Consider the following 17,294-nt stretch of genomic DNA (forward strand, 5'->3'; position numbering starts at 1 on the left):
CGAGACACTCGCATTCACACTGAAAAAGCCAAAACGTGATCATTGAAGTTTCTTTTATAATTTAATATATTTCTTCAAGACATGATCGCTGGCTCTGATGCCCCAAGGACAAGAAGACGCATATTATAAATTAATATTGTTTTGCACTTTCACAGTTCATTTCACCAACATCACTCCTAATTATCACAACCAAATATACATTTAACCTTTTTAAATGACTTTCTGTGCATAATGACACTTAAAAAGGAAAGAAAAGAATAGCAACTCAAACATTAGATTTTTTACCGTATACACACACATGTATAAGTATATATGTATAAATATGTGTGTGTATATATTCTGTGCACAGTCTGGGATATGTTAATGATTAGCAACAACACTTGGAAAACAATAAAACCTCAAATGTTGAAGGCAGGGCTCTAGATTGAAAGCGTGATCAAATCAAATGCATGATTTTATGCTTCAATCGCCATGGCATCAAACATGTTTGTTATGCTTCCAATGGGGACATTTTCTCCTAAAAATGCTTAAGAGTCTTTATTTCAGGGAATACTTTAATATAAACTAATGAAAGGAGCCAAGGCTGACCTTCCAGAATCCCAAATTCCCCCTTGACAAATCATGCCATGTGCATTACCATAGCCAAAACCATCAAAAAAGGAATACAAGCAAAAAGTGGTGAGGGGCACAAGGGTTGTGTACAAAATTGATCGTCAGGCTTGAAGTTCATTTCTTTAGATTAAAAAAAATGTTCAGAGGAGGCTGAGATGAAGCTCCTGGAGTGGAAACATCCAGAGATGGCTCTTCTCATGCTCCCTTTCCATCGCCGATGGCCATGTGTGTCCTCTGGAATCCCCCCTCAGTCTCTCGGGGACCCCTCATCAAGAACATTTTGACTCTGGCCTCTCTGTCATGTCTGGGTTTTGAGATGAATCTGAGAAAGAAAAAGGAGTCTATAAGTTTGACTCGGCAGAGAGATCGATACAAGAGAACTGACACCCGGCGGGCTTTTGATGAATGCTGGCATTTACACAGTTATACTTTATATATATATAATGTATATATTGTATAATATATTATATATATATAAAAAATGCTTATATAATATAATATATAAAATAATATATATATAAAAGGCAAACTTGGCACTTTACTTTACTCAGCACTTTACTTTATTTTCCCCCTGTATATTTAGTATTAGTATTTAGTTTTTAGTATTTTGTTTTGTGTTTTATATTTATTTACATCGATGCTCTGATGTGCACCGCTGCTGTGATTTTTAAAATTTCCCCACCGTGGGACAAATAAAGGAATATCATATCATATCATATCATCTATATAGAAGAACCAAATCGAATCCTGGCCCCTCTTGCTGCACCACATTAATATTTATGTAATAAATCTTGTACGTCCTGCAATTACGGGTCCGTAACCTAATGGGAGACGTACACAATTGTAACAGTTTAGCTCCACGCCTTCCTTTTTGGAGTAGTTGTTTTCATCCTGTCACTAACTATCATGTCATTCCAGATCCTGCTTCCTATCTCGTCAATCCAACTCCCCTCACCTGCCTCTGATCACTCCATCGTTAGTCCCTCATTCCCTTCACCTGGTCCTCACGCCCTTCTCACCTGCAGCCCATCCCCTCATTAGTCCCTCACTATTTAGCTCCCTCACTTCCACTTGTCCTCTGCCAGATTGTCTTGTGTTTTTCCGACCAAGCCCTGGAGCGTTCCATAGTGTGATTATTCTGTCTGTTCCGATCTTGACGACGCTTTCAGTAAAGAATCTTTATTTGAATTATCTGTCTCCTGAGTCGTGCATTTGGGTCCACCCTAATCCCGTTGTGACAACAATGACCTTTAGCGGATGTGGCGGGGGCTTTTCTTTGGGGTTAGTCACAGTGCAGCCCACCACCTTTATACAGTAGCCCACAAAGTAAAAACCAAACACTGGCTCAAGATAGCCACAGTTATTCTCATGGATGTTTGGGCACACAGGAGAAGTTTAAGTTGGTTGCATTATGCCACCTCACCGCTAGATGGCGCCATATCATACACATGATATCTTTAAAGCATGTATGGTATTTTTATTCCCAAGCAAATAGTGTGACTGCATTTTCATTCCACCCTCTTCGTGTGGCCGTCTGACGTGTGTTTACCTGCGCTGCAGTTTCTGTGTCTGTGCCTGACATAGAGGAGCAGCAGGAAGAGGCAGAGGCCAATGAATGACGATATTGTACAACACAACATGAAGGTGTAACTGCCCCCACTGTGGATCACCTGAGGGACGACACACACAAACACAGTGGGGTTAGTTATTTGATTGCGCAATGACTCTGCAATCAATGCTGGAAAGCAGTGTAGCCACTCCATGGAGAAAGAACATAGAACAAAGAAAAATGTCTTACCGATCCAACAAGCAGCTGCAGCATCATCTCTCCTGTGCTGGCACTCGTCACCAGGACAGTTGTAGCACAGCCTTAAACACACAAGAAATAGAGAGACATCTGTAGTTAAGGAGGACTAAAAGGACTATTCATCAAAAAATACCCTCTAAAAGTAACGCCGCTGAATTTATCCTGTGACCAATTGTGCTTTACAGTGAGGTTAGTACTATCTGCATATGTAATAGTCAGAATAGTCGGTTTACCTTTGTAGTCTAGCATGTCCTCTGTAAAGGCAAGCATGGATGGGAACACGCTGCTGATGCACAGTCCCAAAATGCAGGTACCGATGAAGAGAAACACGCCGCTGGTGAAGAAGATCAACAACAGGCACTGCACAAGTATGACCCCGACCTGGAAGAAGCAGACCGAAAGGTAGTACAAGTCAGAGAATGACTTAAATTTAACGGAAGTCTGTGTTATTCAGCAAACATTAAATACTACCACAGTTGTACATGCAGAACCTCATCCATTATGTATATTGAGACCAAAAACATTGCCAAAAGGGAGCAAAACTGAACTGTGGCTCAGTCGAAGAGCAGGGTCGTCCTTCAATTAAATGAGCTGCAGTTCAATCCCCAGAACCAATAGTCCTTGTCAATGTGTTCTTGGGTAAGACACTTAACCCCAATTGGCGTTGGCAAGTTAGTCCAGCATTGATGCATGTTAGATAATCATACCCATTCACCCAGAAGGGCAGCCGATACCTTGCGAGACCTGCCATCAGTGTATGAATGGGTAATGACAAGTATTGTTAACGTGCATTGAGTGGTCGGAAGACTAGAAAAGCAATTTACAAGTACAGTCCATTTATCTAAATTGATATCATCTAAACCAAATTTTGATGCGATGAACTGTTTGAAAAGCATTTTTCTTTTTGCTGGCTATGTCAGGGAAGAGACATTTTGGTAAAAGCATAAAGTCGCTCTTGCGCTGTTACCTAGCTGCTGTGAGTAAGATATTGTCAACATCCAGATACTACGTCCCTAAAACAGAGCTTGAAACTGCCGAAACCAGGGATTGAACCAGGGTCCTTGAAATCTTCAGTCTAACGCTCTCCCAACTGAGCTATTTCGGCACAAAATCAATGTCCAAAGCGGCACTCAGATGAAATAAAAAACATGGGTAGACAATTGCTGGCAGTTTCAGGGAACAAACTCTTTCGTAAAAGCAACAAAATCGCTGTTATTTTCGCAACAGACTCGTTGAGCTTCAGTTTTTTAAGCAAGTAGCTGCTGTGAATAAGATATAGTCAACATCCAGGCACTACATCCCTAAAACACAGCTTGAAGCTGCCGAAACCAGGGATTGAACCAGGGACCTTTAGATCTTCAGTCTAACGCTCTCCCAACTGAGCTATTTCGGCACAAAATCAATGTCCATAGCAGCACTCAGATGGTATAAAAAACATGGGTAGACAATTGCTGGCAATTTCAGGGAACAAACTCTTTCGTAAAAGCATCAAGTAGCTGAATATCTACCAACAGACTGGTAGAGCTCCAGTTTTTAAAGCAAGTGGCTGGTGTGAGTAAGATATTGTCAACATCCAGGCACTACATCCCTAAAACACAGCTTGAAACTGCCGAAACCAGGGATTGAACCAGGGACCTTTAGATCTTCAGTCTAACGCTCTCCCAACTGAGCTATTTCGGCACAAAAACATTGTCCAAAGCGGCACTCAGATGGAATAAAAAACATGAGTAGACAATTGCTGGAAGTTTCAGGGAACAAACTCTTTCGTAAAAGCATCAAATCGCTGTTATTTTCGCAACAGACTAGTTGAGCTTCAGTTTTTAAGCAAGTAGCTGCTGTGAATAAGATATAGTCAACATCCAGGCACTACATCCCTAAAACACAGCTTGAAGCTGCCGAAACCAGGGATTGAACCAGGGACCTTTAGATCTTCAGTCTAACGCTCTCCCAACTGAGCTATTTCGGCACAAAATCAATGTCCATAGCAGCACTCAGATGGTATAAAAAACATGGGTAGACAATTGCTGGCAATTTCAGGGAACAAACTCTTTCGTAAAAGCATCAAGTAGCTGAATATCTACCAACAGACTGGTAGAGCTCCAGTTTTTAAAGCAAGTGGCTGGTGTGAGTAAGATATTGTCAACATCCAGGCACTACATCCCTAAAACACAGCTTGAAACTGCCGAAACCAGGGATTGAACCAGGGACCTTTAGATCTTCAGTCTAACGCTCTCCCAACTGAGCTATTTCGGCACAAAAACATTGTCCAAAGCGGCACTCAGATGGAATAAAAAACATCGGTAGACAATTGCTGGAAGTTTCAGGGAACAAACTCTTTCGTAAAAGCATCAAATCGCTGTTATTTTCGCAACAGACTAGTTGAGCTTCAGTTTTTAAGCAAGTAGCTGCTGTGAATAAGATATAGTCAACATCCAGGCTTTACATCCCTAAAACACAGCTTGAAGCTGCCGAAACCAGGGATTGAACCAGGGACCTTTAGATCTTCAGTCTAACGCTCTCCCAACTGAGCTATTTCGGCACAAAATCAATGTCCATAGCAGCACTCAGATGGAATAAAAAACATGGGTAGACAATTGCTGGCAGTTTCAGGGAACAAACGCAATCTTAAAAGCATCAAGTAGCTGAATATCTACCAACAGACTGGTAGATCTCCAGTTTTTAAAGCAAGTGGCTGCTGTGAATAAGATATAGTCAACATCCAGGCACTACATCCCTAAAACACAGCTTGAAGCTGCCGAAACCAGGGATTGAACCAGGGACCTTTAGATCTTCAGTCTAACGCTCTCCCAACTGAGCTATTTCGGCACAAAATCTATGTCCATAGCAGCTCTCAGATGGAATAAAAAACATGGGTAGACAATTGCTGGCAGTTTCAGGGAACAAACTCTTTCGTAAAAGCATCAAATCGCTGTTATTTTCGCAACAGACTCGTTGAGCTTCAGTTTTTTAAGCAAGTAGCTGCTGTGAATAAGATATAGTCAACATCCAGGCACTACATCCCTAAAACACAGCTTGAAGCTGCCGAAACCAGGGATTGAACCAGGGACCTTTAGATCTTCAGTCTAACGCTCTCCCAACTGAGCTATTTCGGCACAAAATCAATGTCCATAGCAGCACTCAGATGGTATAAAAAACATGGGTAGACAATTGCTGGCAATTTCAGGGAACAAACGCGATCTTAAAAGCATCAAGTAGCTGAATATCTACCAACAGACTGGTAGAGCTCCAGTTTTTAAAGCAAGTGGCTGGTGTGAGTAAGATATTGTCAACATCCAGGCACTACATCCCTAAAACACAGCTTGAAACTGCCGAAACCAGGGATTGAACCAGGGACCTTTAGATCTTCAGTCTAACGCTCTCCCAACTGAGCTATTTCGGCACAAAAACATTGTCCAAAGCGGCACTCAGATGGAATAAAAAACATGGGTAGACAATTGCTGGAAGTTTCAGGGAACAAACTCTTTCGTAAAAGCATCAAATCGCTGTTATTTTCGCAACAGACTCGTTGAGCTTCAGTTTTTAAGCAAGTAGCTGCTGTGAATAAGATATAGTCAACATCCAGGCACTACATCCCTAAAACACAGCTTGAAGCTGCCGAAACCAGGGATTGAACCAGGGACCTTTAGATCTTCAGTCTAACGCTCTCCCAACTGAGCTATTTCGGCACAAAATCAATGTCCATAGCAGCACTCAGATGGTATAAAAAACATGGGTAGACAATTGCTGGCAATTTCAGGGAACAAACTCTTTCGTAAAAGCATCAAGTAGCTGAATATCTACCAACAGACTGGTAGAGCTCCAGTTTTTAAAGCAAGTGGCTGGTGTGAGTAAGATATTGTCAACATCCAGGCACTACATCCCTAAAACACAGCTTGAAACTGCCAAAACCAGGGACCTTTAGATCTTCAGTCTAACGCTCTCCCAACTGAGCTATTTCGGCACAAAATCAATGTCCAAAGCGGCACTCAGATGGAATAAAAAACATCGGTAGACAATTGCTGGAAGTTTCAGGGAACAAACTCTTCGTAAAAGCATCAAATCGCTGAATATCTACCAACAGACTGGTTGAGCTTCAGTTTTTAAAGCAAGTAGCTGCTGTGAATAAGATATAGTCAACATCCAGGCACTACATCCCTAAAACACAGCTTGAAGCTGCGAAACCAGGGATTGAACCAGGGACCTTTAGATCTTCAGTCTAAGGCTCTCCCAACTGAGCTATTTCGCACAAAATCTATGTCCATAGCGGCACTCAGATGGAATAAAATACATGAGTAGACAATTGCTGGCAGTTTCAGGGAACAAACTCTTCTTAAAAGCATCAAATCGCTGAATATCTACCAACAGACTCATTGAGCTTCAGTTTTTTAAGCAAGTAGCTGCTGTGAATAAGATATAGTCAACATCCAGGCTTTACATCCCTAAAACACAGCTTGAAGCTGCCGAAACCAGGGATTGAACCAGGGACCTTTAGATCTTCAGTCTAACGCTCTCCCAACTGAGCTATTTCGGCACAAAATCAATGTCCATAGCAGCACTCAGATGGTATAAAAAACATGGGTAGACAATTGCTGGCAATTTCAGGGAACAAACTCTTTCGTAAAAGCATCAAGTAGCTGAATATCTACCAACAGACTGGTAGAGCTCCAGTTTTTAAAGCAAGTGGCTGGTGTGAGTAAGATATTGTCAACATCCAGGCACTACATCCCTAAAACACAGCTTGAAACTGCCGAAACCAGGGATTGAACCAGGGACCTTTAGATCTTCAGTCTAACGCTCTCCCAACTGAGCTATTTCGGCACAAAAACAATGTCCAAAGCGGCACTCAGATGGAATAAAAAACATCGGTAGACAATTGCTGGAAGTTTCAGGGAACAAACTCTTTCGTAAAAGCATCAAATCGCTGTTATTTTCGCAACAGACTAGTTGAGCTTCAGTTTTTAAGCAAGTAGCTGCTGTGAATAAGATATAGTCAACATCCAGGCTTTACATCCCTAAAACACAGCTTGAAGCTGCCGAAACCAGGGATTGAACCAGGGACCTTTAGATCTTCAGTCTAACGCTCTCCCAACTGAGCTATTTCGCACAAAATCTATGTCGATAGCGGCACTCAGATGGAATAAAATACATGAGTAGACAATTGCTGGCAGTTTCAGGGAACAAACGCGATCTTAAAAGCATCAAGTAGCTGAATATCTACCAACAGACTGGTAGATCTCCAGTTTTTAAAGCAAGTGGCTGGTGTGAGTAAGATATTGTCAACATCCAGGCACTACATCCCTAAAACACAGCTTGAAGCTGCCGAAACCAGGGATTGAACCAGGGACCTTTAGATCTTCAGTCTAACGCTCTCCCAACTGAGCTATTTCGGCACAAAATCAATGTCCATAGCAGCACTCAGATGGTATAAAAAACATGGGTAGACAATTGCTGGCAATTTCAGGGAACAAACACGATCTTAAAAAGCATCAAGTAGCTGAATATCTACCAACAGACTGGTAGATCTCCAGTTTTTAAAGCAAGTGTCTGGTGTGAGTAAGATATTGTCAACATTCAGGCACTACATCCCTAAAACACAGCTTGAAACTGCCGAAACCAGGGATTGAACCAGGGACCTTTAGATCTTCAGTCTAACGCTCTCCCAACTGAGCTATTTCGGCACAAAAACATTGTCCAAAGCGGCACTCAGATGGAATAAAAAACATGGGTAGACAATTGCTGGAAGTTTCAGGGAACAAACTCTTTCGTAAAAGCATCAAATCGCTGTTATTTTCGCAACAGACTAGTTGAGCTTCAGTTTTTAAGCAAGTAGCTGCTGTGAATAAGATATAGTCAACATCCAGGCTTTACATCCCTAAAACACAGCTTGAAGCTGCCGAAACCAGGGATTGAACCAGGGACCTTTAGATCTTCAGTCTAACGCTCTCCCAACTGAGCTATTTCGGCACAAAATCAATGTCCATAGCAGCTCTCAGATGGAATAAAAAACATGGGTAGACAATTGCTGGGAGTTTCAGGGAACAAACTCTTTCGTAAAAGCATCAAATCGCTGAATATCTACCAACAGACTCGTTGAGCTTCAGTTTTTTAAGCAAGTAGCTGCTGTGAATAAGATATAGTCAACATCCAGGCACTACATCCCTAAAACACAGCTTGAAGCTGCCGAAACCAGGGATTGAACCAGGGACCTTTAGATCTTCAGTCTAACGCTCTCCCAACTGAGCTATTTCGGCACAAAATCTATGTCGATAGCGGCACTCAGATGGAATAAAAAACATGAGTAGACAATTGCTGGCAGTTTCAGGGAACAAACGCGATCTTAAAAGCATCAAGTAGCTGAATATCTACCAACAGACTGGTAGATCTCCAGTTTTTAAAGCAAGTGGCTGGTGTGAGTAAGATATTGTCAACATCCAGGCACTACATCCCTAAAACACAGCTTGAAACTGCCGAAACCAGGGATTGAACCAGGGACCTTTAGATCTTCAGTCTAACGCTCTCCCAACTGAGCTATTTCGGCACAAAATCAATGTCCATAGCAGCTCTCAGATGGAATAAAAAACATGGGTAGACAATTGCTGGCAGTTTCAGGGAACAAACTCTTCGTAAAAGCATCAAATCGCTGAATATTTAGCAACAGACTCGTTGAGCTTCAGTTTTTTAAGCAAGTAGCTGCTGTGAATAAGATATAGTCAACATCCAGGCTTTACATCCCTAAAACACAGCTTGAAGCTGCCGAAACCAGGGATTGAACCAGGGACCTTTAGATCTTCAGTCTAACGCTCTCCCAACTGAGCTATTTCGGCACAAAATCTATGTCGATAGCGGCACTCAGATGGAATAAAAAACATGAGTAGACAATTGCTGGCAGGTTCAGGAACAAACTCGATCTTAAAAGCATCAAGTAGCTGAATATCTACCAACAGACTGGTAGATCTCCAGTTTTTAAAGCAAGTGTCTGGTGTGAGTAAGATATTGTCAACATTCAGGCACTACATCCCTAAAACACAGCTTGAAACTGCCGAAACCAGGGATTGAACCAGGGACCTTTAGATCTTCAGTCTAACGCTCTCCCAACTGAGCTATTTCGGCACAAAATCAATGTCCATAGCAGCACTCAGATGGTATAAAAAACATGGGTAGACAATTGCTGGCAATTTCAGGGAACAAACGCGATCTTAAAAGCATCAAGTAGCTGAATATCTACCAACAGACTGGTAGATCTCCAGTTTTTAAAGCAAGTGTCTGGTGTGAGTAAGATATTGTCAACATTCAGGCACTACATCCCTAAAACACAGCTTGAAACTGCCGAAACCAGGGATTGAACCAGGGACCTTTAGATCTTCAGTCTAACGCTCTCCCAACTGAGCTATTTCGGCACAAAAACATTGTCCAAAGCGGCACTCAGATGGAATAAAAAACATCGGTAGACAATTGCTGGAAGTTTCAGGGAACAAACTCTTTCGTAAAAGCATCAAATCGCTGTTATTTTCGCAACAGACTAGTTGAGCTTCAGTTTTTAAGCAAGTAGCTGCTGTGAATAAGATATAGTCAACATCCAGGCACTACATCCCTAAAACACAGCTTGAAGCTGCCGAAACCAGGGATTGAACCAGGGACCTTTAGATCTTCAGTCTAACGCTCTCCCAACTGAGCTATTTCGGCACAAAATCAATGTCCATAGCAGCACTCAGATGGTATAAAAAACATGGGTAGACAATTGCTGGCAATTTCAGGGAACAAACTCTTTCGTAAAAGCATCAAGTAGCTGAATATCTACCAACAGACTGGTAGAGCTCCAGTTTTTAAAGCAAGTGGCTGGTGTGAGTAAGATATTGTCAACATCCAGGCACTACATCTCTAAAACACAGCTTGAAGCTGCTGAAACCAGGGATTGAACCAGGGACCTTTAGATCTTCAGTCTAACGCTCTCCCAACTGAGCTATTTCGGCACATAATCAATGTCCATAGCAGCTCTCAGATGGAATAAAAAACATGGGTAGACAATTGCTGGCAGTTTCAGGGAACAAACTCTTTCGTAAAAGCATCAAATCGCTGAATATTTTACCAACAGACTCGTTGAGCTTCAGTTTTTTAAGCAAGTAGCTGCTGTGAATAAGATATAGTCAACATCCAGGCACTACATCCCTAAAACACAGCTTGAAGCTGCCGAAACCAGGGATTGAACCAGGGACCTTTAGATCTTCAGTCTAACGCTCTCCCAACTGAGCTATTTCGGCACAAAATCAATGTCCATAGCAGCACTCAGATGGAATAAAAAACATGGGTAGACAATTGCTGGCAATTTCAGGGAACAAACTCTTTCATAAAAGCATCAAGTAGCTGAATATCTACCAACAGACTGGTAGAGCTCCAGTTTTTAAAGCAAGTGGCTGGTGTGAGTAAGATATTGTCAACATCCAGGCACTACATCCCTAAAACACAGCTTGAAACTGCCGAAACCAGGGATTGAACCAGGGACCTTTAGATCTTCAGTCTAACGCTCTCCCAACTGAGCTATTTCGGCACAAAATCAATGTCCATAGCAGCTCTCAGATGGAATAAAAAACATGGGTAGACAATTGCTGGCAGTTTCAGGGAACAAACTCTTTCGTAAAAGCATCAAATCGCTGTTATTTTCGCAACAGACTCGTTGAGCTTCAGTTTTTAAGCAAGTAGCTGCTGTGAATAAGATATAGTCAACATCCAGGCTTTACATCCCTAAAACACAGCTTGAAGCTGCGAAACCAGGGATTGGACCAGGGACCTTTAGATCTTCAGTCTAACGCTCTCCCAACTGAGCTATTTCGGCACAAAATCAATGTCCATAGCAGCTCTCAGATGGAATAAAAAACATGAGTAGACAATTGCTGGCAGTTTCAGGAACAAACGCGATCTTAAAAGCATCAAGTAGCTGAATATCTACCAACAGACTGGTAGATCTCCAGTTTTAAAGCAAGTTGCTGGTGTGAGTAAGATATTGTCAACATCCAGGCACTACATCTCTAAAACACAGCTTGAAGCTGCCGAAACCAGGGATTGAACCTGGGACCTTCAGATCTTCAATCTAACTCTCTACCAACTGAGCTATTTCGGCACAACTTCAATGTCCATAGCAGCACTCAGATGGAATAAAAACATGGGTAGACAATTGCTGGCAATTTCAGGAACAAACGCGATCTTAAAAGCATCAAGTAGCTGAATATCTACCAACAGACTGGTAGAGCTCCAGTTTTTAAAGCAAGTGGCTGGTGTGAGTAAGATATTGTCAACATCCAGGCACTACATCCCTAAAACACAGCTTGAAACTGCCAAAACCAGGGACCTTTAGATCTTCAGTCTAACGCTCTCCCAACTGAGCTATTTCGGCACAAAATCAATGTCCATAGCGGCACTCAGATGGAATAAAAAACATCGGTCGACAATTGCTGGAAGTTTCAGGGAACAAACTCTTTCGTAAAAGCATCAAATCGCTGTTATTTTCGCAACAGACTAGTTGAGCTTCAGTTTTTAAGCAAGTAGCTGCTGTGAATAAGATATAGTCAACATCCAGGCTTTACATCCCTAAAACACAGCTTGAAGCTGCCGAAACCAGGGATTGAACCAGGGACCTTTAGATCTTCAGTCTAACGCTCTCCCAACTGAGCTATTTCGGCACAAAATCAATGTCCATAGCAGCTCTCAGATGGAATAAAAAACATGGGTAGACAATTGCTGGCAGTTTCAGGGAACAAACGCGATCTAAAAAGCATCAAGTAGCTGAATATCTACCAACAGACTGGTTGAGCTCCAGTTTTTAAAGCAAGTGGCTGGTGTGAGTAAGATATTGTCAACATCCAGGCACTACATCCCTAAAACACAGCTTGAAACTGCCGAAACCAGGGATTGAACCAGGGACCTTTAGATCTTCAGTCTAACGCTCTCCCAACTGAGCTATTTCGGCACAAAATCAATGTCCATAGCAGCTCTCAGATGGAATGAAAAACATGGGTAGACAATTGCTGGCAGTTTCAGGGAACAAACACGATCTTAAAAGCATCAAGTAGCTGAATATCTACCAACAGACTGGTAGATCTCCAGTTTTTAAAGCAAGTGGCTGGTGTGAGTAAGATATTGTCAACATTCAGGCACTACATCCCTAAAACACAGCTTGAAACTGCCGAAACCAGGGATTGAACCAGGGACCTTTAGATCTTCAGTCTAACGCTCTCCCAACTGAGCTATTTCGGCACAAAATCAATGTCCATAGCAGCACTCAGATGGTATAAAAAACATGGGTAGACAATTGCTGGCAATTTCAGGGAACAAACTCTTTCGTAAAAGCATCAAGTAGCTGAATATCTACCAACAGACTGGTAGAGCTCCAGTTTTTAAAGCAAGTGGCTGCTGTGAATAAGATATAGTCAACATCCAGGCACTACATCCCTAAAACACAGCTTGAAGCTGCCGAAACCAGGGATTGAACCAGGGACCTTTAGATCTTCAGTCTAACGCTCTCCCAACTGAGCTATTTCGGCACAAAATCAATGTCCATAGCGGCACTCAGATGGAATAAAAAACATCGGTCGACAATTGCTGGAAGTTTCAGGGAACAAACTCTTTCGTAAAAGCATCAAATCGCTGTTATTTTCGCAACAGACTAGTTGAGCTTCAGTTTTTAAGCAAGTAGCTGCTGTGAATAAGATATAGTCAACATCCAGGCACTACATCCCTAAAACACAGCTTGAAGCTGCCGAAACCAGGGATTGAACCAGGGACCTTTAGATCTTCAGTCTAACGCTCTCCCAAATGAGCTATTTCGCTACAAAATCTATGTCGATAGCAGCACTCAGATGGAATAAAAAACATGGGTAGACAATTGCTGGCAGTTTCAGGAACAAACGCGATCTAAAAAGCATCAAGTAGCTGAATATCTACCAACAGACTGGTAGATCTCCAGTTATTAAAGCAAGTGGCTGGTGTGAGTAAGATATTGTCAACATTCAGGCACTACATCCCTAAAACACAGCTTGAAGCTGCGAAACCAGGGATTGAACCAGGGACCTTTAGATCTTCAGTCTAACGCTCTCCCAACTGAGCTATTTCGGCACAAAATCAATGTCCATAGCAGCTCTCAGATGGAATAAAAAACATGGGTAGACAATTGCTGGCAGTTTCAGGAACAAACTCTTTCGTAAAAGCATCAAATCGCTGTTATTTTCGCAACAGACTCGTTGAGCTTCAGTTTTTTAAGCAAGTAGCTGCTGTGAATAAGATATAGTCAACATCCAGGCACTACATCGCTAAAACACAGCTTGAAGCTGCCGAAACCAGGGATTGAACCAGGGACCTTTAGATCTTCAGTCTAACGCTCTCCCAACTGAGCTATTTCGGCACAAAATCAATGTCCATAGCAGCACTCAGATGGTATCAAAAACATGAGTAGACAATTGCTGGCAGTTTCAGGGAACAAACTCTTTCATAAAAGCATCAAATAGCTGAATATTTTACCAACAGACTCGTTGAGCTTCAGTTTTTAAGCAAGTAGCTGCTGTGAATAAGATATAGTCAACATCCAGGCACTACATCCCTAAAACACAGCTTGAAGCTGCGAAACCAGGGATCGAACCAGGGACCTTTAGATCTTCAGTCTAACGCTCTCCCAACTGAGCTATTTCGCACAAAATCAATGTCCATAGCAGCACTCAGATGGAATAAAAACATGGGTAGACAATTGCTGGCAGTTTCAGGAACAAACGATCTTAAAAGCATCAAGTAGCTGAATATCTACCAACAGACTGGTAGATCTCCAGTTTTTAAAGCAAGTGGCTGGTGTGAGTAAGATATTGTCAACATCCAGGCACTACATCCCTAAAACAGGGATTGAACCAGGGACCTTTAGATCTTCAGTCTAACGCTCTCCCAACTGAGCTATTTCGGCACATAATCAATGTCCATAGCAGCTCTCAGATGGAATAAAAACATGGGTAGACAATTGCTGGCAGTTTCAGGAACAAACACGATCTTAAAAGCATCAAGTAGCTGAATATCTACCAACAGACTGGTAGATCTCCAGTTTTTAAAGCAAGTGGCTGGTGTGAGTAAGATATTGTCAACATCCAGGCACTACATCCCTAAAACACAGCTTGAAACTGCCGAAACCAGGGATTGAACCAGGGACCTTTAGATCTTCAGTCTAACGCTCTCCCAACTGAGCTATTTCTGCACAAAATCAATGTCCATAGCAGCACTCAGATGGAATAAAAAACATGAGTAGACAATTGCTGGCAGTTTCAGGGAACAAACGCGATCTTAAAAGCATCAAGTAGCTGAATATCTACCAACAGACTGGTAGATCTCCAGTTTTTAAAGCAAGTGGCTGGTGTGAGTAAGATATTGTCAACATCCAGGCACTACATCCCTAAAACACAGCTTGAAACTGCCGAAACCAGGGATTGAACCAGGGACCTTTAGATCTTCAGTCTAACGCTCTCCCAACTGAGCTATTTCGGCACAAAATCAATGTCCATAGCAGCTCTCAGATGGAATAAAAACATGGGTAGACAATTGCTGGCAGTTTCAGGGAACAAACTCTTTCGTAAAAGCATCAAATCGCTGTTATTTTCGCAACAGACTCGTTGAGCTTCAGTTTTTTAAGCAAGTAGCTGCTGTGAATAAGATATAGTCAACATCCAGGCACTACATCCCTAAAACACAGCTTGAAGCTGCCGAAACCAGGGATTGAACCAGGGACCTTTAGATCTTCAGTCTAACGCTCTCCCAACTGAGCTATTTCGGCACAAAATCAATGTCCATAGCAGCACTCAGATGGTATAAAAAACATGGGTAGACAATTGCTGGCAATTCCAGTGAACAAACTCTTTCGTAAAAGCATCAAGTAGCTGAATATCTACCAACAGACTGGTAGAGCTCCAGTTTTTAAAGCAAGTGGCTGGTGTGAGTAAGATATTGTCAACATCCAGGCACTACATCCCTAAAACACAGCTTGAAACTGCCGAAACCAGGGATTGAACCAGGGACCTTTAGATCTTCAGTCTAACGCTCTCCCAACTGAGCTATTTCGGCACAAAATCAATGTCCAAAGCGGCACTCAGATGGAATAAAAAACATGGTAGACAATTGCTGGAAGTTTCAGGGAACAAACTCTTTCGTAAAAGCATCAAATCGCTGTTATTTTCGCAACAGACTAGTTGAGCTTCAGTTTTTAAGCAAGTAGCTGCTGTGAATAAGATATAGTCAACATCCAGGCACTACATCCCTAAAACACAGCTTGAAGCTGCCGAAACCAGGGATTGAACCAGGGACCTTTAGATCTTCAGTCTAACGCTCTCCCAACTGAGCTATTTCGGCACAAAATCTATGTCGATAGCGGCACTCAGATGGAATAAAAAACATGAGTAGACAATTGCTGGCAGTTTCAGGGAACAAACGCGATCTTAAAAGCATCAAGTAGCTGAATATCTACCAACAGACTGGTAGATCTCCAGTTTTTAAAGCAAGTGGCTGGTGTGAGTAAGATATTGTCAACATCCAGGCACTACATCCCTAAAACACAGCTTGAAGCTGCCGAAACCAGGGATTGAACCAGGGACCTTTAGATCTTCAGTCTAACGCTCTCCCAACTGAGCTATTTCGGCACAAAATCAATGTCCATAGCAGCTCTCAGATGGAATAAAAAACATGGGTAGACAATTGCTGGCAGTTTCAGGGAACAAACGCGATCTAAAAAGCATCAAGTAGCTGAATATCTACCAACAGACTGGTAGATCTCCAGTTTTTAAAGCAAGTGGCTGGTGTGAGTAAGATATTGTCAACATTCAGGCACTACATCCCTAAAACACAGCTTGAAACTGCCGAAACCAGGGATTGAACCAGGGACCTTTAGATCTTCAGTCTAACGCTCTCCCAACTGAGCTATTTCGGCACAAAATCAATGTCCATAGCAGCTCTCAGATGGAATAAAAAACATGGGTAGACAATTGCTGGCAGTTTCAGGGAACAAACTCTTTCGTAAAAGCATCAAATCGCTGTTATTTTCGCAACAGACTCGTTGAGCTTCAGTTTTTAAGCAAGTAGCTGCTGTGAATAAGATATAGTCAACATCCAGGCACTACATCCCTAAAACACAGCTTGAAGCTGCCGAAACCAGGGATTGAACCAGGGACCTTTAGATCTTCAGTCTAACGCTCTCCCAACTGAGCTATTTCGGCACAAAATCAATGTCCATAGCAGCACTCAGATGGAATAAAAAACATGGGTAGACAATTGCTGGCAGTTTCAGGGAACAAACTCTCTTAAAAGCATCAAGTAGCTGAATATCTACCAACAGACTGGTAGAGCTCCAGTTTTTAAAGCAAGTGGCTGGTGTGAGTAAGATATTGTCAACATCCAGGCACTACATCCCTAAAACACAGCTTGAAGCTGCCGAAACCAGGGATTGAACCAGGGACCTTTAGATCTTCAGTCTAACGCTCTCCCAACTGAGCTATTTCGGCACAAAATCAATGTCCATAGCAGCACTCAGATGGTATAAAAAACATGGGTAGACAATTGCTGGCAATTTCAGGGAACAAACTCTTTCGTAAAAGCATCAAGTAGCTGAATATCTACCAACAGACTGGTAGAGCTCCAGTTTTTAAAGCAAGTGGCTGGTGTGAGTAAGATATTGTCAACATCCAGGCACTACATCCCTAAAACACAGCTTGAAACTGCCGAAACCAGGGATTGAACCAGGGACCTTTAGATCTTCAGTCTAACGCTCTCCCAACTGAGCTATTTCGGCACAAAATCAATGTCCATAGCGGCACTCAGATGGAATAAAAAACATCGGTAGACAATTGCTGGAAGTTTCAGGGAA

The 17,294-nt window shown here is 42.2% G+C and overlaps 1 protein-coding gene and 29 non-coding genes across 30 annotated transcripts in view; all 30 read right to left on the bottom strand.

Annotated features, from left to right (window-relative positions):
- Positions 1 to 38: 38 nt before the first annotated feature.
- Positions 39 to 17,294, bottom strand: part of mfsd4aa (major facilitator superfamily domain containing 4Aa) — a 66,476-nt gene continuing 49,220 nt past the window's right edge. Inside the window, exons 7-10 of the mRNA XM_056437682.1 lie at positions 2,653 to 2,800; positions 2,411 to 2,481; positions 2,162 to 2,282; positions 39 to 934 (exon numbers count right to left, since the gene is read on the bottom strand). Of these exons, the coding sequence (XP_056293657.1) occupies positions 882 to 934; positions 2,162 to 2,282; positions 2,411 to 2,481; positions 2,653 to 2,800 (393 nt within the window). The 3' untranslated portion in view covers positions 39 to 881. The remainder of the gene's footprint in view (positions 935 to 2,161; positions 2,283 to 2,410; positions 2,482 to 2,652; positions 2,801 to 17,294) is intronic.
- Positions 3,740 to 3,812, bottom strand: trnaf-gaa (transfer RNA phenylalanine (anticodon GAA)). Its single transcript has one exon. It is a non-coding gene; the product is annotated as a tRNA-Phe (tRNA).
- trnaf-gaa (transfer RNA phenylalanine (anticodon GAA)) lies at positions 4,027 to 4,099 on the bottom strand. Its single transcript has one exon. It is a non-coding gene; the product is annotated as a tRNA-Phe (tRNA).
- Positions 4,313 to 4,385, bottom strand: trnaf-gaa (transfer RNA phenylalanine (anticodon GAA)). The gene has a single exon. It is a non-coding gene; the product is annotated as a tRNA-Phe (tRNA).
- On the bottom strand, positions 4,600 to 4,672 carry trnaf-gaa (transfer RNA phenylalanine (anticodon GAA)). The gene has a single exon. It is a non-coding gene; the product is annotated as a tRNA-Phe (tRNA).
- Positions 4,886 to 4,958, bottom strand: trnaf-gaa (transfer RNA phenylalanine (anticodon GAA)). Its single transcript has one exon. It is a non-coding gene; the product is annotated as a tRNA-Phe (tRNA).
- trnaf-gaa (transfer RNA phenylalanine (anticodon GAA)) lies at positions 5,173 to 5,245 on the bottom strand. The gene has a single exon. It is a non-coding gene; the product is annotated as a tRNA-Phe (tRNA).
- On the bottom strand, positions 5,460 to 5,532 carry trnaf-gaa (transfer RNA phenylalanine (anticodon GAA)). Its single transcript has one exon. It is a non-coding gene; the product is annotated as a tRNA-Phe (tRNA).
- On the bottom strand, positions 5,747 to 5,819 carry trnaf-gaa (transfer RNA phenylalanine (anticodon GAA)). Its single transcript has one exon. It is a non-coding gene; the product is annotated as a tRNA-Phe (tRNA).
- trnaf-gaa (transfer RNA phenylalanine (anticodon GAA)) lies at positions 6,033 to 6,105 on the bottom strand. Its single transcript has one exon. It is a non-coding gene; the product is annotated as a tRNA-Phe (tRNA).
- Positions 6,878 to 6,950, bottom strand: trnaf-gaa (transfer RNA phenylalanine (anticodon GAA)). Its single transcript has one exon. It is a non-coding gene; the product is annotated as a tRNA-Phe (tRNA).
- Positions 7,165 to 7,237, bottom strand: trnaf-gaa (transfer RNA phenylalanine (anticodon GAA)). Its single transcript has one exon. It is a non-coding gene; the product is annotated as a tRNA-Phe (tRNA).
- trnaf-gaa (transfer RNA phenylalanine (anticodon GAA)) lies at positions 7,737 to 7,809 on the bottom strand. The gene has a single exon. It is a non-coding gene; the product is annotated as a tRNA-Phe (tRNA).
- Positions 8,025 to 8,097, bottom strand: trnaf-gaa (transfer RNA phenylalanine (anticodon GAA)). The gene has a single exon. It is a non-coding gene; the product is annotated as a tRNA-Phe (tRNA).
- Positions 8,311 to 8,383, bottom strand: trnaf-gaa (transfer RNA phenylalanine (anticodon GAA)). Its single transcript has one exon. It is a non-coding gene; the product is annotated as a tRNA-Phe (tRNA).
- On the bottom strand, positions 8,598 to 8,670 carry trnaf-gaa (transfer RNA phenylalanine (anticodon GAA)). Its single transcript has one exon. It is a non-coding gene; the product is annotated as a tRNA-Phe (tRNA).
- On the bottom strand, positions 8,885 to 8,957 carry trnaf-gaa (transfer RNA phenylalanine (anticodon GAA)). Its single transcript has one exon. It is a non-coding gene; the product is annotated as a tRNA-Phe (tRNA).
- Positions 9,171 to 9,243, bottom strand: trnaf-gaa (transfer RNA phenylalanine (anticodon GAA)). The gene has a single exon. It is a non-coding gene; the product is annotated as a tRNA-Phe (tRNA).
- Positions 9,457 to 9,529, bottom strand: trnaf-gaa (transfer RNA phenylalanine (anticodon GAA)). The gene has a single exon. It is a non-coding gene; the product is annotated as a tRNA-Phe (tRNA).
- Positions 9,744 to 9,816, bottom strand: trnaf-gaa (transfer RNA phenylalanine (anticodon GAA)). Its single transcript has one exon. It is a non-coding gene; the product is annotated as a tRNA-Phe (tRNA).
- Positions 10,030 to 10,102, bottom strand: trnaf-gaa (transfer RNA phenylalanine (anticodon GAA)). The gene has a single exon. It is a non-coding gene; the product is annotated as a tRNA-Phe (tRNA).
- On the bottom strand, positions 10,605 to 10,677 carry trnaf-gaa (transfer RNA phenylalanine (anticodon GAA)). The gene has a single exon. It is a non-coding gene; the product is annotated as a tRNA-Phe (tRNA).
- trnaf-gaa (transfer RNA phenylalanine (anticodon GAA)) lies at positions 10,892 to 10,964 on the bottom strand. The gene has a single exon. It is a non-coding gene; the product is annotated as a tRNA-Phe (tRNA).
- Positions 12,021 to 12,093, bottom strand: trnaf-gaa (transfer RNA phenylalanine (anticodon GAA)). The gene has a single exon. It is a non-coding gene; the product is annotated as a tRNA-Phe (tRNA).
- trnaf-gaa (transfer RNA phenylalanine (anticodon GAA)) lies at positions 12,308 to 12,380 on the bottom strand. The gene has a single exon. It is a non-coding gene; the product is annotated as a tRNA-Phe (tRNA).
- Positions 12,595 to 12,667, bottom strand: trnaf-gaa (transfer RNA phenylalanine (anticodon GAA)). Its single transcript has one exon. It is a non-coding gene; the product is annotated as a tRNA-Phe (tRNA).
- Positions 12,882 to 12,954, bottom strand: trnaf-gaa (transfer RNA phenylalanine (anticodon GAA)). The gene has a single exon. It is a non-coding gene; the product is annotated as a tRNA-Phe (tRNA).
- On the bottom strand, positions 13,739 to 13,811 carry trnaf-gaa (transfer RNA phenylalanine (anticodon GAA)). Its single transcript has one exon. It is a non-coding gene; the product is annotated as a tRNA-Phe (tRNA).
- trnaf-gaa (transfer RNA phenylalanine (anticodon GAA)) lies at positions 14,857 to 14,929 on the bottom strand. The gene has a single exon. It is a non-coding gene; the product is annotated as a tRNA-Phe (tRNA).
- On the bottom strand, positions 15,143 to 15,215 carry trnaf-gaa (transfer RNA phenylalanine (anticodon GAA)). Its single transcript has one exon. It is a non-coding gene; the product is annotated as a tRNA-Phe (tRNA).

Source organism: Pseudoliparis swirei, chromosome 18 (assembly GCF_029220125.1).
Source record: "Pseudoliparis swirei isolate HS2019 ecotype Mariana Trench chromosome 18, NWPU_hadal_v1, whole genome shotgun sequence".
Lineage (NCBI taxonomy): Eukaryota > Metazoa > Chordata > Actinopteri > Perciformes > Liparidae > Pseudoliparis > Pseudoliparis swirei.